At 40.0% G+C, this 25,883-nt stretch overlaps 1 protein-coding gene across 1 annotated transcript in view; it reads right to left on the reverse strand.

Annotated features, from left to right (window-relative positions):
- Positions 1–24,718, reverse strand: part of LOC140244313 (neuroligin-2-like) — an 80,600-nt gene extending 55,882 nt beyond the window's left edge. Inside the window, exon 1 of the mRNA XM_072323955.1 lies at positions 24,418–24,718. Within this exon, the coding sequence (XP_072180056.1) occupies positions 24,418–24,697 (280 nt within the window). The 5' untranslated portion in view covers positions 24,698–24,718. The remainder of the gene's footprint in view (positions 1–24,417) is intronic.
- Positions 24,719–25,883: the final 1,165 nt, after the last annotated feature.

Below are 25,883 nucleotides of genomic sequence, written 5' to 3' on the forward strand. Positions count from 1 at the left end.
TGTGCAAAGAAAACAATTACAAAACACGTCAAGAAAGTTGCGAAGTTATTGACTGTTAGGTCTCATGTGCATTTTTTTTTTCAAATTATGATTTGACCCGTCGCCATTAAGTCTTAAAAATTCGACGATTTGGACATGGACTGCCTAATTTGGTGTTTATGAATTCTCTTAATTGTGCACTTGCTAACGATGTGGGCTGTGGCTCTTTTTTATCTCGAACAACAACAACAACCGCAACAACAAACAAACAACAAACGAACAAACAAACAATCCTATGAATACTGAAATGGTAAGGAAGCGGCAGCTTCACGAGCACAGTTTTGAGAAAGTCGGCTTTAAAGCCCAGATGTTATCCAGCGTATATCTAAAATGTATCATGAGATTAAGCATTAGAAATAAAATGGACTAAATCATGTAGTCAATCATACTCAAAACATAGTAACATGAGTTTCGAAACCAATAAGTTTTGACTTTTTAATCTGAAATTCATTTCTAGTTCAGTACGGGTAACCTAATGCCAGGTCGAATTTGTATATCTATATTTTTACATATCTCTTCAAGTGTCATAATTATTACTTTCACAGTTGACTTCAATCTCAATTTGATGTTATGTTTTCAAAGGTTACACATCTCTGTACATCTTTCAGAATTTGTTTCTTCTTATATATGATGTATGCATTTTTTTAATAAATACCATTTGAGCCAGTCACATCTCAATTTAATTGAACATTTTCTTCTGAATAGGACCTCTGAACGGAAACCCTATTTCTTTTTAATCATATCTGTATTGCGTTATTTTTTTCTTTGATAACACTAAACAATGGCTGAAGAACATTGTCCAGAAGTTTCAGAATATAACAGAAAGAAAATATCGATTGTAAAAGCACAGGCAGGGGGCATGTGCTAAAAAAAATCCCAATGGCACTACCGCAAGCTGCCCACACTCCTAATAAACTGGATGTGCGCGTGCCGAAAATTGACACCAGTAGAACATTACGTATATTGCAATTGATACTGGCATTCTCTCACCACGGTAAAATGTCAGATCTATTAAGATAACTTGTAATGTAGCACCTTCGACTGGTCAGCCGTCGATGGTCGTTGTGTGTGAGTGGTAAAGGGTCATGCCGGCAGTCTCCATGTCTGACATGAATCCCAAATGAGGTCTGCACACCGACAACTGGCAGTTCATTTCGCTTTACAGTTAAAATGATGAAAACGAGACCGAGAGTAAAACGCGCTTGCCAGCAAAGTTCTTCTCATCTCCGAGGTAAGGAAAAATAATGCATGATGAAATTATTCTGGGCCGGACTGACTATGCCTTGTGACGACTGATCGTGTTCGTGATTGAAAAAAAAAAAGAAAGGAAAGGAAAGTGCAATTTATTGCGTCTCGTTTATTGTTGATATTAGGACGGCAATAAAGCAACAAATGAAAATGAATCATTATTGTAGTGATATCATGAATGATCGAGCTACTGATGCTCGGTTACTGCAATAAACTACGTTGTACATGAGCAATGTTCATGCGTGGTATAAAGCATCTTTTTTTCCTCTTGAAAAAATACTTTTTCCCTCTTCACTAATAATTACTAGAAGCAAATAACATGCAATGTATTAAGCAAACTTACTTTAGATCAAACACAATCCCCACATCACGTTCCATTCCTTTAAAGATGGCTAGGGCAAAAAAGAAGAAGAAAAACAAACAAACAAAAACAAAACAACCTTCCGGCGATAGGGAAGCAGCAGTAGACACAAGCATGTTTGCTATCACCTTTTTTACCGCTGGATTTCAAAACTCTGTGCACGTAGCACGATCTGTTGACCGCGAGTTAGAACGCCAGAGGCTGGATTTGTATATTTGAAAGCATGACAATCTTTCGGAATACCAACAAGGGGCGACCTTGTCCGAAGAACATTTCGCGGAGATCAGATAGTCCTAGAGCGCTGTGTACAGAAGAATCGATTAGTTGGGGGTGGGGGAGGGTGGGGGAGGGTGGGAGGGGGGGATTACCTTTCTTCAAAGGGGTTACATGACTGTATTCACAGATGCAGTGCACTCCCGTTATAACTAGCACGTTTATAACAGAATTCTCGTTACATCGAAGTGAACATTCAGGTCCCAAACATCTATATCTATCTATACTTGACTGTTCGGTTTTAACGAAATTTCGATATAACGAATGAAAACTGCCGTTCCCGAGGACTTCGTTATGACGACAGTGTGCTGTCCCATGTGGGAAAAGTTTTATAAAGTAGTGACATGATTTATAGTCCGTGGCAGCCAGCCATTTTCGCAAGCTTGTGAGGGCCACTACCAGTTTCAAGCTAACTGAATCGCACACGAAAACCATTGCAATCCGTTGATAATCATACACTGGCAGCATTGCAGAACGCAGAGACATTTTGTCTTTTAAGTACCTGTCATTAGTATTCTACAATCCGGTAAAAAGTAAATTTTGGTCTTCAGGAAAAGAAAAGAAAGAAAAAAAGGAAAAGAAAAGAAACAGACTTGTCATGTGATGGCTCTCAGCCAACCATTAGATTAGGATCCCTATCACCATTTTCATAAAAGCAAATAACTACGGTAGACCCGTTGAATGCTGGTGGTTTCCTAACAAGGAACACGAATTCAGGCTAATGACGTGCTATTCGTTGCTCTGTAAATGTGATAGTCTTTTTCACAGGCTGAAGTCTGCATTCTTATAAGCTTCGGCCTGCTCAATCAGAAGAAAGGGTAAAAAATATGAACAAAGAAAAAAAAAACATATGCTCCGCAAGAAATGAATGTCTCACTTCCGAATTGGCAGTCACGTGGGACCTTCTTACCAAAGGACGGATGAGGACTTTACGATGAGTTAATTATTCAGTGACCACTCGTTTCTCAAGAGGCAGCATGAAACACGGTGTCTTGTGTTCGACACCGACTTCAGTTTGAAATGCACTATATAAACTATACACTATAAAGAAGTACACCGTGAAATTGTACAGACTATGCCTACAATAGGCTCTACACTAAACACTAAGCTTGTTTAGAAGTGCACGTGCTGCTGGTCAAAATGCCCTAGTGAAGCTCCTTGTCATCTCCTATAGGGGCCAAAAAAAAAAAAACAACAACTAGGATAAGTAGTAGCAGAAAGGCAAGAAGAGGGCATCCATAATCATATGGGCATACTTATAAGCGATAAAATCGGTGTGTTTGTGAATGCAATGCACGATTAAAAGCGATTGTTGGACTTCATCAAGTATCGCCGGGCAGTTCTCCTCTATTTATTTGTAAGTGAGAAGCAGAATATATTGCCACGCAGGGGAACAGGGGAAGTGTTTACTGGAATACAAAGTATACTGATCCTTCCTCGGACTGGAAATTTGATCGGTAGTATCGATTGCAATTAAAATGTCAAGCGTATGAAATGAGCATGCCCTTTTGAAAGATGGCGACTTTTCAAAGCTAATGAAAGATAAATGACCCATTGACTTTGTCTCAATAGATTAACACAATTCCACGATATACCAAAGCCGGCAACTAATACGCATTCAAAACAGCAGCCACTGGTAGTTACATTTTCAATTCATTTACTCCTCGCTTTTTTCCGCGGCTATGCATTTAAACAGGATCGAAATGTATGTGGACGATAACTTCGCATGGCATAGGTACTTTCTTCCTTAAATGTGATGACAAATCGCATAAGTTGTGCGGAAAGGGAGCCCATGCTATTTCCAGAACAAAATTTATCAAGGCCCTTTATTTACAAACCCGCGTTATGACCCAACTAGCTTTGATCTATTCGAATTGCGGAGAGCATCAAAGTAAGAAAGGCTACCGCCAATAGACTTGTATTTTCTGTCAGGAGGTCCAGGAATGTTCCATTTACTTCCGTCAGAGAGAAGTCAGAGAAAAAAACCTTCGAAGCCCGTTGCTTCGATCTTCTGTCTGTTGGAAATATTCATGTCAAGAGCCCCCCGTTTGCTATCATGTCGCGTAATGATTCAAGAACCATCGTGGTCAATTACATCAGCGAGTTTCTGCAGAGATTCAGTGTAGCCAATGGAAGCCAACAGCTAGGAGATACAAAATAATGATTATTGTGGCACATGAATGCACAACTTGTTTGTGACGGTTTGGATCTGCGAAATCTCTTGAAGTTTTTCAAAGAATTGGTTGTGATCCAAACATACAGATCGAGCGGTTCCAAATATTCATCTAGAGACATCTTGAACAGACCATCGACTGTGTGACAACCCAGCTGATTTCACTTTGGACTCACGCAAGTCCCCTTCCCACGAACCCCCACCCCCTCTCCCGTCACACGGAAACTGGTTTCGAAGTGAGATGTGTGTGCGTGTGTGCGTATGTGCGTGTGCACGTTTGTAAACCATTGTTCAACTACATCTACTCTCACTCCGTCACTGATGATTTCATTTCCCTACACGCACACACACAAACAAACACACACACACACTTGCAAACACACATACACCTTCCCCTCTTTTTTTTTGGGGGGGGGGGAGGGGGGTGAGGAGGGAAGTTATACTCCGGATCAACACCAAAAAAAAAAACAAAACAAAACAAAACAAAAACCCCCGAAGTGAATTTGACACCGCTTCTTCACAGCCTCTTGGACGGCTCTTCAGCTCACTTCAACATCATCCGAGATGTGATCAATAAATATGTATGGAATATTTTGCCGCCAGAAGCCGAGATAGACGAGCCGTAGCATGGGCTCGCGAGGCTTAAAGAGCAAGGGCGCTGAAACGGCGCCGAGCACAAACCCGTATAACGCCCATTTTCCCCTGGAGCGCCAACGCCGGAAGGTGCCGCCTATATCTCTTTTCAATGAGTGTGGTATGTCGAGGGCGAAAGCGGAAAGACAGCGTTTGCAATGATAAAAGTACCAAGAAAAGAGACTCACATAATTATAATTCCTATATAGACTGATGTATCCAGTGGAACACTTGCAGTACACTCGAATGATATCACCAATGCCTTTTGTCTCATCTCGCTGACTTGAGAGTGGTTTATTGGATGATTCACATTACGTTCCAGGAAGGCAAACAAACTTGGAATTTTCCTGAATAGCTCTGCGCTTGTAGCCTCTTGGTACTGTGTCCAAGCAGGTACATAAAGAGTCACACATTTGTTTGAGAATGATGTCATCTCGTGGTGTGGCAATTTTCACAATATGAATCTTTCCACTTATCAGTGAGAAATATTTCTTTCCTTGTAAGAGGTTGCTCTGCTCTATCTTATATTTTTGCTTCGGAACATGTATGACTCGATCTCCAGAAAAGAAGTTCCACGGTTATTGGAAAGAAGGGTTGGAATTAAAGATGAATGACAACATGGTACAAGACGATGCCGCAATTTCATAAGAGTACCAATCCGCACCTCTAGTCCAACAATAAGGGATTAGGAAATAAAGGTATGGTTTATTAGAACGTTCATGTCACCATATATCATATTCCAGGAGAAGTATGATTATAAATGTATACAAATAACAATGAGTTGAAAATGGATAGTGAATAAATAGAAGAATTAATACACGTATTTATAGATAAATAGGTAAATGAATAGAGTAAGTGAATGAATTTATAGATAGATACATGATAATAGATGAATGATTGCGTGATAGATTGAATGATGGGATGAATGACAGAAAGTGACGTAAACCGGCCAATCCCACTCATGGTGCAGCAGTTCCGTCTGTACCATGCCGCTGCGACGTAAATAATCGATCCGCCTCGCCTGTTTCTTCTGCGGGAACGCACAACACATCTGCGTGGCGCATGATTACCAATGATGAGTTCGTGCACTCTCCCGAGTAAGTCAGTCAGACTTGAATTGAGTCTATGAAGTCACACAAATGAAAAGAACACAATGTGGGGGATGACGGGACTAATTCCGGGTTCGATGAGACGGAAGGAAAGGTAATATTCCTTTCCGGATTCTCCTACGCCGCCCAGGTTTGCTTTAATAACATGAATCTTAATGAGATGTGAAACTAGACCAGTCGCAAATGAAAGGAGCTTTAGGTAAGCAATTCAAATGATTAATACAGAACGAAAAAAAAAAAACAGGTTTACAGTCCGACTGCGAGCATTCCATTTCATCGTATCTATACTGTCGAGATTTTCTTAGAATACTTTATTTCTTTTCGCATTGTATTCGAATTGTTTGAGTTCATTTTTTTTGTTCTTCTACATTCCTCTTTTTTTATTGGGGGTGGAAGAGGAATAAGACATAGCCTCTTTGCATTGCGCACTGACAGCGCCATTGAATCAAGGGATAAAAATTTGATGATGTAAAAACCAAGATCTGGATAAAACAAAGCGGTAAGTCAGTTTTACGGCAAATTATGCCCAAAATCAGACTAAGAATAAGTATTGAAAGAAAGACGCTGTCGTGAGCAGACATTTTTATGATTTAATCTAAGAATGCAGTATCGAAGCATTGCTACTTATATAGATAATGAAATTCTATTCATGCTCCGAGGGGAATTCATCAGATTTTGTAGAGACAGAATAACAACTAACCGCATTTGTTGTCATCTGTTACTTTTTCCTTAATATTGGGATTTTGGTGATGAAGTCGTTCTGAGGCGAACATCTAAAAATATCAGCGCATGTCTGTCTGTGGTATATTCCTGTATATGAGCATCACGTTGAATGTCTTTATGCTAAAAACTTATACGGAGTGATTGAAGTCAAAAAGCGGATGACATTTTGAAAGTGGTACATGTCATTCATCCCGCAGACAATCAGGAAATTCTAAAGCGCAGCTACAATGCATGACATATTGAAAACAAAGGGTTTATAAGAATTTTTCGCATTCGTAACAACCCCCAAAATAGAAATTCAAATGAAGCGTATTATTCACTCGCTTTCTTTGGGAAGGGAAGAGAAGTTTAGCTCATTTCGAGCCTTCGTAAGACAACACAACATGCATTTTTAACCTATTTTTTTTTATGAAGATATAACATCTCAGCTGTCTTTTGTTGCTGAAGAATGAAGCATGAGAGGGATTACTAGTATATGACATTGGTCATGTTGGTAGCCATACCAATGAGGCACGATATGACGATACGATTATCCATGAAATTATCATCGTATGTATCACAGACATATCTTTTCTTGTTTGAGGGAAACTATTACTCATATGTATATTTTTTTTTTCATATGCACACATGCTCTATCTACCTATCTAATGAGTATCTATCTATCTATCTATTTATCTATCTATCTATCTATAAATTATCCTTATATCTATATGTATACATAATATATAAACATATTTTTCTCGTGTATTCAAATGTCATATTGTACTTTATACTTTTGTTGGAAATGAAATAAAATGAATACTTATAGATATATACGTATACATATACAGATACTATACATGTGTGTGTATATATATATGTATATATAAACAATATATATATATATATATATATATATATATATATATATATATATATATATATATATCATAAATAAAGAAGAGAAAGATTGAATATATCGTGGGTATTAGAAAACTTTAAAGAAAATAAAGTTTTCTAATACTTTGATGATGATGATTATGAGGAGGAGGAGGAGGAGGAGGAGGAAGAGGAGGAGGAGAGAGAGGAGAGAGAGGTGTTGTATTAAAGTCATCTACCTAATAATACCAACACGAATAGAGATGAACAATTTTGACTGCTTTTATTCATCTGCGTACAGATTGCCGTGTGCAATGGGTTTTACGACATTGTTTTCTTTTCAACCCCAGGTTCTTTCCCGTTGTGTTTGACAAAAAAGTGTGTGTGTGTGTGTGTGTGTGTGTGTGTGTGTGTGTGCGTGCGTGAAGGGGGGGGGGGGTAATTTTGCCTTCAAGGCATTTCTCACCTGTCACTGGTAAGACGGATACCACCATGCACGCAATCAAAATACCGGAAACCTATCCGCTACCTGACGATTATGTTTCCCATGCAGCATTTGCATTGGATGTACCGCAACCTAACTGATGGCCAAAACAAACGAAAACTGGATCATGGAATAAGCGTAAGCAAAAGATCTGTCTTTCGGTGGATTCTATGCACAGATTTTACATCACTCTTGATTTTTATACCACCTTTAGGCGGGTGAAAAAAAAAATACGAGTGAAATTATTAGTGCCATCAATGTCTATTAATTTCTGTGCGAGTGCGGATGTGTGTGTGTGTGCGTTGATGTCAGATAACATTGTAACACTGAATTTTAGTTTTTGTACAGGCACTCTGCAGATTTCGTAAATGCTTTATGTCACAAAAGTCTCAACCTTGGGAGCACCCCATCTGGGAAAAATGTCTAGTATGTTTGCATTATCCATTTGTGCTTGTCAGTGCCATCGCTTATACACTTACATTATGAATTTGCAAAGAAACAGGAAAAAAAAAAGAGGAATGAAAAAAATGACGACAAGCAAAATGTACAACAAGCTCGTGTAACACCGAGATTGTCTCATGGATCATGGATTAATTGCCAATTTCAGGACAAGATATACTGTGTCATGGAGTTTTTTCACGTATACCTGTCATTAAGTGCTTTAAGTTTGACAACATAGATACAAACGGCACATATACGCATGCGTGCAAATAAACAACAACAAAAACTAATTCGTTCATTATACAGTAAACCTCGGATAAGTCGACGTCGAGTGAGTCGAAAATCACTTAACTCGAAGCAAAATAAAAAGTCCCGATTTTTCCCTATGTATTTTCTCTAAGAAATATTTGGATAAGCCGAAGTACGAGAGTCGAATTTCGGCTGTGTCGAAGTAAAACATTCAGTCCCTTTTGTACAAAATACACGTAGTTTACATCACTTGAGCCGAAGAAGATTTGTCTGGCATTCTCATACATTTAGAGGAGAACAAAAAAATCGGCATGTCGCAGAACCCCGTCCCTGGCCTGCTACAGGTAAGCATGCACACTCACCGTACCGCTCTGCACGCATGTCTAATACGTACACATGTATACATGTATACACACAGCACATCGATCCATATACTTTATCCATACACACAGCACATCCATACTTTATCCATGTCAAGCCAGAACTCCTTGGTCAACCAATCGCTGCTTTAATATTTAGTGACAGGCCAAGTGGGCGGAGCTTGTTTGTGCGTGCCCGGCTGGCTGTATAGTTTTGTTCAGTGGAGGTGGGATGGGCCTGGGAGAGTGTTTGTCTCAGGGTAGGTTGACAGAGATGGCTACTTATGTTGCACCATAGACATAGCACATGCACATTGCCACATTAGCGCAGACATTCTCAGAACTACGTTTAACTACTAGTATTGATACAAATTCCATGTTCAATTTAGAACAAAATAAGAACATTATCTTCAAGAACAGACAAATTTGAATGCAAACTCACATACGCACACACGCACACACACACACACACACACACACACATGCATGCAAATGTACTATAATACATGTACATAACTGTGAGTCGAAAAAAATTCGACTCTCGCTAGAGTCGAATTTCACTTAAGTCGACGCATTTTTGCCAGTCCCGAGAGCTTCGACTCGTGCGAGGTTTACTGTATTACTATGCTTTGCGATCTCCAAAGCCCGCCGCACACTATAACTACTAACGACTATACAACTGACAGACTTTGGATCTGAAATTAACAAGCGTGTTTATTCTAATTTATTGGGATTTAGTTCGGATCCAAAGTCTGTCAGTCGTACAGTCGTGAGTCGTATAGTGTACGGCGGGCTTAACATACACACACACCACACACACAAGCACATACATTAGATTCGTGGACTGGATGTGGGGTCACGTGGCGTCACATACCTCCTTTCATAATCATCTTCGTAAGTTGCTATAAATAAGCTGGTGCAAAGAGTCAAAATAATCGTGAGCTGGTCCAGCGTGCTCACCTGTGTAAAGATATTAGGAGAGGTCGCAAAGTCGGAAGGTATTCGATTTCAGTCTTGGCCTCTGTGTCAATATTGGCCAAAAAAAAAAAAACAGAAGGAAGGGAAATGAAGGAGAGAAGGAGAGGGATTGAGAAATGGGGAGTTCTAGAAAATAAAATTCCTGCTTTACTCGTGTATCTTGTGTGGTGTGAGTGAAAATGATCGTTCATATTAATACCCCATGCCTACAGCGTGATATGTGCGTGATCTTGATTTATATTCAAATTACAATCTACTTCTTTAATTCACTCTTTTTTTTTGCGAATGTAATGCGTTATTTACTTAACACAACTTTTTGTGTAAGCTGATTCCTTAGTAGTTCTCGCGTGTTTTTTTTTTTTTTTTTTTTTTTGGGGGGGGGGGGTGGAGGGAAATATCAAGAATCACCCCTAACCTGAAACTTACAAACAAACAAATGAATCAAATACACAAATGAGTGGTACAGTGTATCTATAGATATTTTGTGTGCGGGGTTAGCGCTTTCTTGTGTGGTTAGCTTGTGCAGGTGAATGCAATACTTATGTTGTGTTATGTGTATGTGTATGTGTATGTGTGCATGTGTGTGTGTGTGTGTGCGTGCGTGCGCGCGTGTGTGTGTGTGTGTGTGCGTGTGCGTGTGTGTATGTGTGTGTGTATGTTGTTTGAGGTCGGGAAGAGCACTCAGATCTTACAGGGTAGACCTGGATATGTCTTCTCCAGTGGCATATATTTGGCTGATCGATGATAATCGTTTAAATCAGACGTTATTGAACTGACGGTGCGGCCTCAGCCAAAGGTTATGGATATGATTTGGATGGATGGCGTGTTGTCCCACTACGTAGCAGTTTGTCATCGCTGCATTACGCGCTCTGACATCTTCTACTTGCCCGCCACAGTGTAGGGTATTATGGTGGTTGTTTTCAAAGAATAACACGAGCAAAGCACTTGCTGTACGACTGGTGGCTTGTCGGCAATTAGTGTCTAAGAAATTTAGTAGGATGATACTGCGTATTTTTCATTAAAGCGGGGCTACGTCATTATGATTTATTATTATTGCGTCGGGACATAGTTGTGCACATCTGGGAAAGGAATAGTTCTTGCATGCAGGTTGCTGACACCCCAAGATAATTTTTCAGGGAACCTTATGTTAAAAAGATGTTCCAACATTGTGTGATTTTGCGAAGCTCAACCTTATGTTGTGAGATTACACATTGACAATCATTTTCAGTCAGGTTGTTTACATTACAACACTTTTTTGTTGCTTTGCTTCACTGCCATTTATCCCTCTATTACAAAGTTGCTTGGTTAAGTGTTGTAGCCCTTGTGAATTTAATCAAGTAGGTGCTAAATACTGAGAATCATAACTTATTCAGACCTCGTATATAAGGAATATGTCAGACTTCATCGCATATTGCAAATTAATAGCGAGGAAAACTCTTCAGTGATTGTTGTTACGAAAGGAGTTCACTGAACTCACCACCAACATGTTAATACAAGCCTTCTTTTTAATAACACCTTCTGCCATTGCTTTTGACTGAAGATTTTACATAATGTGGCATACTTACAGTTTCCCCAGCTTCTGTGCAACCCCCCCCCCAAAAAAAAAACCCAAGGAAACCATTTTCTTGTTTCTCAGTAATATAGTTAACTCTGTGATTACCATCAGCAATCTGATTGTGCATAATGCGTATGGCATTTTGAGGTGACAGTCCTGAGCGGATTAATAAACAACATCATACACAGCTCACTACACGCTTTGTTGTTGTTGTTCGCTAAACGGAAGCCATGAATAACCACACACACACTTTCATCGCAACGTCTGGAAACTTATCTCACGACGATTTCCGAATTAATTACGTAATTTGATTATTTTTCTTCCCCTTTGCTCTGCCATGGAGTAATTTGATTTGACACAACGCTACAACGACTAACGTGTTCGGAATGCAGTAAAGTGAATAATAACATGAGCGCGAAGCATTGCCGGAAACACTTGTGGTGCGAACACTACATCACAAACTGTAGGTTGGCTTCCAGGCTGGATAATTTCTGCAAGAAGAAATACATCTGCTCACCCAGCGTTATAGGAAGTACGACCGCATCGATGCATTGCATATACGAATTGTATGACATTGAAATACATGACTATGTGTATGTTATTTGTCAGCCAACTTATATAAAGTCCGCTACATTTTACTCATCCTGTCTCTACATAATTCCCTTCTTCTTTGTCTCCATCCCTCTATCTCTTTTCCTCTTTTCTTCTTCTTCTGGACTGTAGTTACTCCCCCTCCAGCCTTTTTCTTAGGATACTATACGAAGCAGGGCTAATGTCACAATTTGAATGGATGCATGGATGCCGATTGAGGGCGGTTTCCATGGAGAAAGCGCCACAGGGTTCTCCAGCGGCCGACGGCTTTCACCGGCATTTAGCGTCACATAGGCTTACTCGCGGGCATCGGTCCTGGCACACCGAGTATACTGGATGTTTGAATATTTTCTCCTCCAGTGCGATGCATCGCTCGCCAAAGTGCATCGCACGAGAACAGGAATTACGGTGGCGAATTTTCGAGAAGGCTGCAGTGCATTTTCGAGAAGCCTGCAGACTGCTTGCAGTGCATTTTTACTGGAGTTGCTTCTACATGTGACATGATGCTACAGACTGCATTTGTAAAGGTTGTCGCATTTCCAACACGAAAATCTTTTCTTGAGGATTAGCATAATCTAATTCATACTGCTCACAAAGCAACTTACCAGGCAGCACAACAAAATGGGGCAGCAAATAACAATTATAGTATTGCATCATTCAATGTTAATTCCTTAACATTTTCCTAAAAGGAAATGTATCCTTGGTTTTGAAAAGAAACATTATGACAAATCTAAAAGTCAAAAGAAAAAAAAACAGTGTATATGAAGAGCTTGCAACCAAAAGGCGCTAAATTCATTAAAAAAAAATGATGATAGATTTAGCGCATTTTGGAAGTAAGCCCTTCATAATATACCTATACGTAAAGTCCATCGAAAGGACAAATCGATAGTCGCAATGAATACACAAAATGAAATTTCTCCAATGTGCAGCTCATGTCTGGACTAGTATTTCGCAAGATGGTTGGAAGGTGCCGTTAATACGGGTGCACGTCACGAGACCGACACTCACGAGTCATACAGCCCACGAGTCATACAACCCATGAGTTATACAGCTCACGAGTCATACAGCTCATTAGTTCGACACTAAGCTAACAAGGCCAACTAGACCGACACATTAAGCACCGTGTTGTATCTGTCGAACTCGTGGGCTGTTTTTACCTAGTGTCGAACTCATGGGCTTAATTTGCCTAGTGTCGAACCCATAGGCTGTATGACTCGTGAGCTGTTGAGGACTCATGGACCTGTTTTCAATGTCGAACTCGTGGGTTGTATGACTCGTGGGTGTCGGTCTAGTGGGATGACCCCGTTAATACAACTGCTATCAATTTTACCGGACTCATGTTCAGGTTGACGAACGCTTATCATTCCTTTCACCATAATTCAATCATAACGGACGCCCAAGCACACGCAAATTACATGTAATGCATTTAGCCTCAGCTATAAGTTTAACTGTTTTGATAAAGGGGGTTAAATCCACGAGCATTTTCTGCGAAGAGGACACAAACGATGTTTTATACTTGGTGATATCCCTTACACTGATCTATCTGCAACATTATTACACCCCATTTTGAAATAGGCTACTTTGTAATGATTAAGTGCGTCAAGCAATCGGAAGCTGCGTGAAGTAATGCTATCATGGCGCCCCATAGGTTAGAGGTCGTGACACGGGCCCTGGAACAGGTTGGGTCTGAGAAGACATTTGATAGATAGATACTTTATTTTCTGCAAATCAATATACATAAGTTACATAATCGTGAACATGTGGGAAATATACAAAGTAATCTTAACACAGTCGTTTGACTTGCATAAACAACCATATGATAGGAAATTAATGATATACAGTATGCATGTCTATGCAGCAGGGATTACAATAACAATTGCAGTTAAGAAGCGATTATGCAGAGGGTCGCCATTGTAAGCATTGCTTGAAAAGAGGGCCGGCCCGAGGAAAAGGTAGGGACGTACTAGATTCGTAACAATACAAATTCTGCTGCGAAGATAGCAGGGGAAAATAAACTCTGACGTGTGATGGTGGTGAATGAGCGTGCAAGTGCTTGGAAAGTGCACAAGGGCAGATAGGCTGGAATTTATAAATTCGCATATCGTTCCCTCTTCCAGCAAACCATTTCTATTATTCTATAGAATAATAGAAATGGTTTGCTGGAAGAGGGAACGATATGCGATGTTGCTATCGAGAGACCAACATTAATCATGTTGGTCATATTTTCACAGGGCTACCCTGTGAAAATAAAACGGAATAAATAAATAAATAAAATCATATAAATTATTTGTTTTTAGTTCGTATTTGAAGTATACTGTAATAAAATGTGCTTCTTTAAGTTTACTTTGAATGAAAACAAGGAGGCACATTGTTTCAACTCCTCAGGAAGAGTGTTCCGTGTTTCCGGACATTGTTTTCTGACATCACAAAGAGAAAACTAGCCTTTTTTGGCCATGCCACAATAAACATGAGTGCCTTGAGAAAAGAATAATTCAAGGGATGGTCGAAAGGAAGAGAAGAAGGGGTTGACCAGCAGCACGTTGGTTCGACGACATCAGAAAGTGCACGGGAACAAACATCGTTGGCTCTACTAGAATAGCAGCCGCACTCGGTGGAGAACTCTCTTGCGGACCACACCAGCGTATGTGTATGCAACGTGACAAAGAAGGAAAACACGGAAAACGCGTGGTGGTGCTTATTTTACTTTGACCTCAAAGAATAACCAACCTATCTTCTGGAAAAGACTAGAAAGAAAACGTCAACAAAAACTTTTAAAATCTTCTTTTCAAGGCAAGCGACAGAACAGAAGAGACTGATACGATATAGGCCTAAATCCGAAATTCAGCGTCTCATGTCTCTGTTTGTCTAATGTGAGAAACTCATTATCAAGCAGCGCTTAGTCTCCGTGTCAACTTATATAAGCTTGTATGGGAAATAGTACACGTTCCTGACCGACAAAGGCTCACTAACTATTATCGCACCGGCCTTCTGGTGTTTCACCGATGAAATATGTACGGTACCGCGCTTCTTCAAAATCGATTGTCACGCCACAACAGGTTTATAGACCCTATATAGTTTACATGTTATTTTTGTATCCATTATAAGCGCGTTGCTATTCCAGCCTGGTTATACAGATGTGGGTAATGCTACCACATCGACCATCAACAAAAGCAGAAGAAAAAAAAAAGGGGGGGGGGGAGACAAAGATAAAACAGTTTGCTTGCAGTTCCTACGTGCTGTTTTTAATGAAACTTACTCAAGCTATTTCGAGGTGGTGGTGTCCAGTTCCTGTTTAGACACGTATTGATTTGGCGCCTATAAGAAAAGAGAGAGAGGGAGGAAGGTACGGACATGGCGACATAGGGAGAGAGGAAGAGATAAGGAGGGAAGGGGGGGGGGGGGAGAGAACCACCAGAACTGCCAACTCAGTCCATTAGTGGCGTGACAGTCGTCACACGCAGCGCGTGCCGGTGTCCTCCCGATTCAACTGATTACTGGGACACGCAGTGCTGAAAAACTGGCATCGATTTCTACACTAATTCGCCCCCGTACATTCCACCTTTTTCCCCGCGTCGACACGCAATATTTTTTATTGCCATGGGCATATTATTTAGCCAGATGTGTGGCGAGATCGAAGAGACATTGTCGTTTAGCACTTGTTTTGTTTTGTTTTGTATTTTCTCTTTCCCTTTCTCTGTGTGAGAGAAGTTTCCCCATTATCTTAATTCAACGTACAAAACGAATGAAGAGATGTGAGCAGATGTTGTCCATGGGCGTATCAATTATGTACACAATAGACGTTGCGATTCTAGAACACCTGAGGTGGTGCCATAAACGATGCTATTTTCTAAGCCCTCGTTAATCAAGATAGTGTAGCACAAGGTGTTTTGGGTTTTTTCCTTCGATAGAAGTGCAATGAAGGTTACCCTCAAGAAGCAATGACTATTATAAATGAAAAAAAAAAGCCTTTTGTTACTATTATATTCTGAAATGAAATGGGCTCGTAATGAAAAGAATGCGAACCTCATATTTTGTCAACTGGCGACAGGGCTATGAAACTATAGGAGTGTTAAAAAAAGTCTCTGCTTTCGCTTCACTTCTGAAACCTCTCGACAAATTGAGCTGAACTTCAGCATTATTTTACGCCAGCTTCTTCCGGTAATTCTGTAATCCTGTAAATATGTTCTAAAGATATCAACCAAAAAAAAAAAAAAAAAAAAAAACACTCAAAAACTTGATCAAAAGGACAACATGGATGGTCATATTCTGACTTAATACTTCATGACGGCAAGGATAATTCAGTATCTGGTTATCAATCATGTAACGGTTTCGAAAGAAAAGATGTCTCCGTATAAATCCGAAAGACAAGCTATCAAAAATGATGTTTGATTCCGCATCAAGAAAATAGTTCTTGATTCGAGATGTTTTAAGCTGATAGTTTTTGCCGGTTGCAACAGCCAACAGTAAACAATATTGGCTTCAAAAAAAGTTTTGCGTAGCGTGCTGACTTCATAGACTACTTTGAGCTGAAGAACGAACAAGGTAAAGATAGGGAAGTAGCGCAAAACTTCAGCTCTATCATTACTTTTCGTATAGAAGAGTAGATTAAAGTTTGGTTAAACTTACGATTGCAAGCAGAATACATGGAATGAACATGACTAAAAGACATGAAGGGGAGGGTGAGAGGGAGGAGAACAAGACAAATAATTCTCCCTTAGGCCTAATGCACGGTGAACCTCCTTCCACCCCCACTCCTGTCAGCTCGCTATTTGAATATTGATTTCAAAATTACAATTTACATATTTCATCCCGCCGTACGTTGGGAACCAGCCGTCGTGGCCCGCGTGATGATCATTACACCCTGCATGCCATTAGCTAGCCCGAGAAGGCTGACTTGCAAGTTGCCGACATCATGCCGAACTAAAACTGTCATGTCTTTTATGCTGTTGTTGTTGCCGTTTTTTACTGATCATGGTTGCCAAGATATATATTTCGCTCTCAACGCCCCTCTATCTACCCATTACGCGCGAAAGCGCGCAAAATATCCTCACTCCACACGACTGCAGCTGCCTGCAATGATGCTGTGTGTGTGTATATGACCGATCTACTTTTGGCGCGCAGTAATTAGTAAAGTGACAAATAAGGGACCTGCGAACGACAACATTTTACCTCGACACTCTTCCCCGTGGTAATTCTTCCGTAATGAATTATAGATCGATGTGATTGAGTGCAATTGATTTCACAGCAGGGCTTACAGACAAGTAGGTAAAACCGATTCAATTTCTTGATTATAGATTGTACTGCTGCAAGGGGTATATGTGATCATTACGTTTGCACGGGTATACACTCAGCAAAAAAAAAAAAGAAAAAAAAAGAAAAAAGAAAGAAAGTAAACACTTTTTCGAGTTCATATTTTTCATAGCGGATTCTGAAGAAAATTAACGTATTATGTACCATATTAAAGGTAATCAAATTGTCTATCAACCTAGTAGGTCAAAATAAACGGAAACCTTACGAATGAGTGAACACATTTGTTTTTGTCCTCCAAGGCACAAAAGTAAAAATTGCAAAAATTGACATGTTGTCTTTCAATTGGAAATGCCCTTGAAGATAACAATGGTAACAAAAGACCACTTTAACACAACGAGAGACATGAATGAAATAGCAAGAATGAGTTTTTATTCTCTTTTTCTCTTTATAAACTCAAACAAAATCAAAGTGGGAGACTAAAGGGGGAAAATAAGAATTTTCTTTAAACTCAAACTTCAAATGACATAGGGAGTAAATGCATAAAGATGATTAAATGAACAGAATAGCTGTATCTCATTCTTTTAATTTAGTAATTTAAGAATTCATGAGACAAATTTAAGAACCAAATATCATTTACAATGTTCCTAATTTGAGAAATCAATTCAAATTCCTACCATTTTTGTTTATATTGCTTCTTCTCTTATTTCATTCGAATTTCGATTTAACAAAAGACTCTTCATTTCCCTCAATTATTTTAGCTCTTATTGGCCTTTTGGGCTTCAAAGATACTTTTATTGACCTACCAGGTTGATAGCCCATTAAATTACCTGTCATATGGTATATAATATCTTAACGTTTGGTCAAATATTCTATGAGAAATATTAACTTGAAAAATTGTTTACTTTCTTCTTCTTCTTCTTTTTTTTTTTTTTTTTGCTGAGTGTACAATGACCACATAATGTTGTTAGACAACTTTCGTCTTTAAATTTCGACATGCATTATACCTCTTTTTTTTTGCAACTCTTTTAAAGCCCATAACAAGCAACGAAAGCAACACCAAAAAAGAAGCAAAGAACCATTCGCTGCACGATTAAGTTGGACAGGGCTTTGGATCTGACATCTTGTGTAACGCGCTTGTGCAACGTGATCTCCGTCAAAACATGAAATACCATTCTCGAGCAAATCACAAATTCGGATCTCTAACCTAACTACACATTTTTATGAATTGAACAAGAAACAATCGCTTTACGCTGTTGACTATATGATAAGGAACAAGGATAACAGAATCCACATCCTCGGCAACACAATGCTGAGGAGTCGTTGTCGAGGTTTGCTCATTCTTAATTGATATCTGCCTTTAACGCGGTACGAGCTCCATAAATAACGAAGTTTCCTCGCGACACTTCCGCAAAGTTGATGCAAAAAACACGTCACAAAATGTTCAAGCGTCAAACAAAAGCGCACCTCGTACTGTGGTCCCACATAATCATTGCAGCAACCTGGAAGAAGTAGACTGGTAGTGATTGCTTAAAGCATCTTGGAGAGATTGATGACATCAGGTCACCTCACATTTTGTTGACATGCGGGTTATTGAGGTGTAAGTGTATACTTGCTGCTCATGTGTGTGAGAATGTGACGGCGTGTGGACGCTGTAAACTCCTCAAAATATGTTCTGCAATTACAGTTTGATATATCATATTTCTGTTATACCCGCATTATCTTCATTAAGTATGACATCATAAGAAAGTCTGATTAATTGTCTTTAAAATGACACCTCACTTGCTATGATTGGGTATTTTTATTTGTGTATGAAGTGTGATGATTGCTTGTGAATGTAGAGATGTATTCATCACATTGTGTGAGGTGTATTGGACATGTTAGAGTTGTTAAATTATGTGTGAGGATGAGTTTGAAGGTGTAGTTTGCCTGTGTATAAGAACGTGTATGTGAGTGTGTGTGCGTGTGTGTGTGTGTGTGTGTGTGTGTGTGTGTGTGTGTTTGTGTGAAGTTTGCGTGTGTGTAAGAATGTGTGTCTGCATGATGGTGTGCGTGTGTGTATTTGTGTTGAGCTCATGTACCGTTCATTTCAGTACATCGATAATCGTCGCAAGGGGGAACAACACCACAAGAATCTACAGTATTTCTCTCCGTCCGCATCAAATTCACAGCGCCACGAACTGAATTTGCCCGGCCTTTGCAAGTGCACGAAACTTCTGACGTTACGTCTTCTGTGGAAAAAAAAAATCTACAAAATGATTGTTACTTTCGCCACTCGTTCAATCTAATTCTAGTCGCGAGCAACCCGCGTGCATATGGTACAATAAAAACACAACGGCGCCTCGCATCTAAAGGCGTCAGATTCAGCAAGTGGAGTTGAGGTCAAACAGGTGGATGATTTCCGATGCTGGCTTCCCAAGATAGACCTCCTCGGCATCTGAGATTCACAACATTGCTCGCCTCCCAAAGTATTCTAAATGGAAATCGGATTTGGAAATCAACCCGTTTATTCTGACCGACTGAGCGGAAAATACCCGTCGCCAAGCCTTGAGTCGAAGTCACTCGCCGCACTTCAAAGCCCAGTGCCGAATATTGATTTTTTTTTTTTATTCTCCCTCAGCAATGCTTTCAAGAATATTATAAGAGAAAGTAATTGTATACCTTTATACTTATGTTTTATAGGTATGACATTTGTGGGATGATAGATTATAAAGACAAAATTTAGAAAACATAATATTGTATAACGATAACCGAAGAAATCAAGCAGTTTTACACAGGAAATGGATTAGTGCCAGATAAATTCTTTTTGCCGAATTTCATTGATTTGAACTGAAAGCACAATATTCATGCGTTTTTTTTTTTGTTTTTTGTTTTTTTGCATTCAAAGAATAGTTACCATGGTGACTGGTTAGCATTCAGAACTTTGTCAAAGAGAATAATCATCATTTTGTTGCTGTTGTTTATGAATACACGTGTATGCAGGCGTGTGTATGTGTGCCTGAGTGTGTGTGTGTGTGTGTGTGTGTGTGTGCCTCTGTGTGTGTGATGTCACTGCCATTCCAATCAGAATGCAATACAAAAACCGAAAAAGCGTAAAGCTATTTAATATCAAAAAGAAATCGTGTTTTGGCTGAACTTGAAATTTAGGAGTGTATACCTGTAACTTGATGTCCGCCATCGCTATGCAGTGCATGAGGTTAAGACATTCCGTTGTCGACGATGTACGAAATAATATCTTACACACTCACACACACAAACCTATAGATTACGATATACACATATTGAGTACTCTGTAAGTACGTGCGTATGCCAACGTCAAGACTTTTATGTCATTCGGCATAAGAGTGCAAACCCAAGATTCAATGATCTGAATTACAGTGCATCAATAAAATGAGAATGAAAGTCAAGAATTCCGTGCCCTTTCTGAGATGCTGTGCGTACAATTACGATCAACTGATGCTGTGGCGATATTGGTATATTTTTTTCCTCCTCAGCGCGTTCGGCCAAAAGATTAGATCGTCAAAGCGAGGTGTGTATAATTGTGAGTGACAGGCGATGGAAATGTGTAACTTGCTCGTAATGTCGCCACAATAACAAGAGCAACATGAGAAAGTACATGCTGGCCGGGTAACGGCGACCTGTATACGGCAGCAGAATTGTTCGAATGCGATTACTGTGGGTTTTTTTTTTTCTCCCTCTCTCTCTCTTTCTTTCGCAAAGTATTGAATTGAGCGATTATATCGTGAGTTCTTAATCATGAATATTTGGCATAATGTAGAAGATCCATATTGATCACCTACTTTATCTGACCTATGATTCAACATCTACTGATGATAGCTTTCAATAGTGTGTGTGTGTGTGTGTGTGTGTGTGTGTGTGTGTAACTTTAATACGTCTATGGCATGTCATTACATGAAGAGAAGTATATATGCGTGGTATATGCACGTCATGTAATGTTGTATAGTCTGCATGTGTTTAATTATTTGCCTGTATAATAGTATAAAGCGTGGGTGTGTGTGTGTATGTGTTTGAAGGTACGTGAAAGAACGAACGAAAAGGTCTAGTTTTGAGTACTTTGGAGTACAGAATGCGTATTGCGGACAACACATGGGAAAGAGAAATAAATGGCTGAAGAAATACAGCAACAAGAAGAAATTTCGTCCCTGATTTGACATTACAAGCCTGAATGATGTTGATCATGCTGCCTACATCGTCACTGTGACAGAAAAAAATAATGTCACTCGGCTTTAATATTTGCAACATTTTCTCATAATAGATTTATCAGACAGGCATATCGTATTTGCACCTTCATTTTAATGATTGATCTCAACAATTATATTTATTTTCAAAGGAATCGCACCATACTATCATTCCCTGTCAGTCATCTCGTCATGAAACTTTCACGAGTTATACCAGTATTGCGATTGCACTATGAAAACATCCGAAACCATTTCTAGTTATTTGATGATAATGTGCTGAGGAGGAAAAAAAAAGCTGTTTTTGACGCAGTCTTTAAAAAGACACGACGTGGAGACCATTATGAATTCTGCTCCCATACTGGCGATTTGCGCTGACTGAAACACATTCCGAAAAGAAAACGCGGTACTATAAATGCATATTCACGTAGCTCACAAAGTGTGTGAATAACCAATCCTGATGCACGTCCCAATGAGTTCATTCTGATGTTTGGTTACTCTGTTCAACCTTTCCCTTCTCTCCCAATCGTCTAATCCCCCTCGTTTCTTCAAATTTGTGGCACGTGCATTTTCATTCGTGTCTGTTCCATCATTAACAGGCGCCTCAAATTTGTATTCAGAAGACGACAGTGTCTATACATTTCCTCATGAACGGCTTAACGTGGAAGTCGACTGGTTTTCTTTTTTAGTGCACCACATTTTGCGCACAGTGTCCCAATGTATTATTTGAATCCTACACAAGCTTCCACTTCTCGCAAAACATTTTACTATAAGGAACAGGTCGTTTTGCCAACACACATTTCTCCCTAGTACCATAAGACATTTGGCTAGACGACTGGAAAACTCCCGCTTGTAACAAGGGTCGTTAGCGCCCTTTTTGCAAGCCCTAACACCCCTGATCCGCATCGATGACTTGCCATCGCCGCGTTCGAATTGATTGATCGGTTTCGCCGTCTCCATGTCCCAGTTACATGGCGTGATGAAATTAAGTCTTGCGGTGCACAGAGGACCAGACCGAGGCACCGGTTACGTGTTATCAATTCGAGCAGGAACAGCGACGTAGAGGCCATTGTAGCCTTCGTGCATCGGCTCAGAAGCCTTTGTGAAATAATACTGCTATCTCATGTTGCTAATGAGAAGACGAAACAAAAAAAAAAAGTATTAATTCCAAACCTTCTCGAGAGACAAGACCAGTCCTATCTTTCACATCTGAATGTTGGCGCATTGTCACGGTATTGTTAGGTGGTGACAAGTTATATACGGATGAGGCGTGTTCAAGAAAATAATGCAGAGTTAGAAATTCAATAATCAAACAATCTCAAACATTAAGTTTGCACGATATATCATAATACTTATAAATTGAACAGACAAACAAACCATCAAACCCGACCCCCCAAAAAACAAACATGTTGTCACCGAAAAAAAATGAACAAAAAAATAAAGAACCAAATAAGAAATTTATGATTGCAACTGGTAAACTCGCGTGGCCATTGTGCTTATGAAGGTTCACAGACCCGAAGTTTGAATATTTTGACTTCTACTTTTGTGTATATTGGAATCTTTGCGAGGCTTGAATACTGATGTCATTTTTGCCATCCAATCCCATTCCAGCTACAAAAATGCTATGTAATGCTATACAACGGTGAATGCCCTTGCTCCACACAGGGTATTACACGTTTGATACTGTGGTATGTCGTTGTTTTTGTTTTTGTTTTTACTTCTTTGGTTGCTTCATTGATTTTCTTGTTTCTCTTCCTCGTCACCCCTTTTACAATCAGAACGACCATTGCGACTATTACAATAATAAACATGATATATCCAAGGGCAAAGGAATGTTATACCGTTAAGTTTCGGACTAGCGTAATTATGGGAAAGCGCACCTGTTTCTTTGGAAGGTGCATTCTATATAATTATACGTTTTGTTTCTTGGACGATCCCAGATGAACATCGGGTATGTATCTCTCTGGGTACAGCTTTCACAGGACTCCGCTGAGATGGCAGTACGCCCAATATCTAAGAACAGCGGAAATGGTATTCCGTGGAAATTTCAGATTTCACTGTCATACCACTGCGATTTACCCCCCCCCCCCCCTCTGTTTTCAGTGTTGGTGCCAAGACTGATGTGAAGCATCAAGGTATGGGATGGATGGGGGGGGGGGGGGGGGTACTGCGCGTGACAAGTAAGTGCACGTAGGTGTGGAAAGGTACTGAGCATTATGAAGTGTTTTTCATGATTCTTCTGATAATGTCAAGGGTGACGCTCTGGGAGGTACATGTATGTTAGGGACAGTGCATGGCTCGTCTGGATTGAGTTAACTGCATCCCCCGGAAAAAAAAAAAAACCACACACACACACACACACACTCACACACGGACATAAACAAACCGAACACTACGTTGAACACACGCGCAGATACGAATACACACACGAACAAACAAACAAACAAACGCTCTGAATGAATAGACTGGCCAACGTATCTCAACTTCGACTGCCATTAAAGAAGATAATTATTTTCAAAGCCAGTGCACATATAAATGAAGTTCCTGAAATGTTTTAAAGCAACAAGCCGGATGTTATATACTGATGTATTCATTGGTGATATCATATTATGTCATATTACATGCCTTCGTTATATTTCTGCCTTTGCCCGTTTATGTGATCATGACACATTCATTCTTTGACATCGTTTCTTATACACACTTTCCATCCGTCTAGGGCCCCGTTTTATCAAAAGATAAAATCGATTTTAAATTTCCTTATCACACAGACTGCCATAGACTTACAGTTGAAATCAACTATATAATCAATTTTAACTCTTCATAAAACAGGGCCTAGATCAACTGATATTAATCAATTATTAATAGTTGTCATGAAAAGAAAATGTGCATGTTCATCCTACCTCTCTCTGGTACGTAGATGTTGAGATACAGACAATCCTCACTCATGTTGCTAAGAAACGGTCTCTTCGCCTTTAAGGGTCGACTCCTCCATAGGGGTGTATCAGCTGTTAGTTCGGGGATCTTTTGAGGACAAGCGGGGCCAAACGTGGTGGCGTTCCGAATTCCTTCCCAACTTGGGACGGGAGTGTGTGGGGGTCTGAAGCGGCGCGGGCCAACGGGAGGGGTGGCGTAGGGGACCCCCAAATACTGGTAGACGGGTACGAGTCTCGAGTTTGACATGACAATTCGCCTCCCCTCCAGTTCCCCACTCTCCACTTGTATAATCGGGGCCCGACCCACCTCCATGAAAGCTCTCGTGATATCGAGGCCACCGATACAGGCAAAGACGAGCAGCAAGAGACTTTGGGGTAGCCGCATTAATACCTCGTTAACTTCCATTTTGCGAGTCACTATCAACACTGGCAGCGATGGCGCTTATTAATTTTCAAGGCGACGACCCTCCTATTATTTGAAGACAGGTGGCTGTAAACGGGCAGTATCGCAGAGCATAATTAAAAACACGCGACGCCGAGCCTAACGCTGAATGCCCTATCACACAGCGGAACACATCATCAACGGTCGTTCTTCCAAGCGGAGCATTGCATGGTGTTTCCTTCAAAATCCAGTCTTGCAGTAAGAGCCGTGATCAAAGTACATGCCTCATTTGATAATTGAAATACTGCTGGGTACGTACACATCGAGCGAGAGATGGGTACATTGTGGATGTACCTGCGACGAAAAGTTAAGTTGGAGTCAGCGCGAAGCGAGCGCGCGTTGTTTCTCCTCCACAGCTTTCACCGCGACTGAACGCACTACCTGGGTAACCGGAGCATTTGACTCAGAAAATAAACCCGAGCACTCACTCCTTCCGTTGGGTGCACTGCATAGCTCTCGCACTTGCCATTCGTCCTATGAGTCTCGCTTTTGTTCTCTATATAAAACAAATATTGATGAACATGGTTTAAGTCTAGACTTTTTTCCCCAAGATGTATTAGTAGCATGTCATTTAACGCATGTAAGCAATATTTATAATTCAGCGCTTCCATTTTCGGTTGATCTTGAGTTTTCATAAGAGAATGCTTTTAAGATTTTATTTTGAAACTTCAAAATAGATATTGATACAATGTAATGGATTTGGGTTTTTTTCTTCTACTGTTCCATTGACTCTTTTCCTTGTTTCTCTTTTCTTTACGTGCCGATGTAATAACCAAACGACATACACACATACTAACTCACACAACTTCAGAAACAACTTGCACGATGACAATCCGAGAATATATACCTGCATGCTTACCGTGGACAACCATGATAACGACATGCTAGGTAGGGTTAACACCGTGTAATTGTCTATATTATGTTTGATGTGTGCATCTAGTACACATACATAAATACAAACAGATTGTACTTATATCTATAAACATCATAA

Source organism: Diadema setosum, chromosome 21, assembly GCF_964275005.1.
Source record: "Diadema setosum chromosome 21, eeDiaSeto1, whole genome shotgun sequence".
NCBI lineage: Eukaryota > Metazoa > Echinodermata > Echinoidea > Diadematoida > Diadematidae > Diadema > Diadema setosum.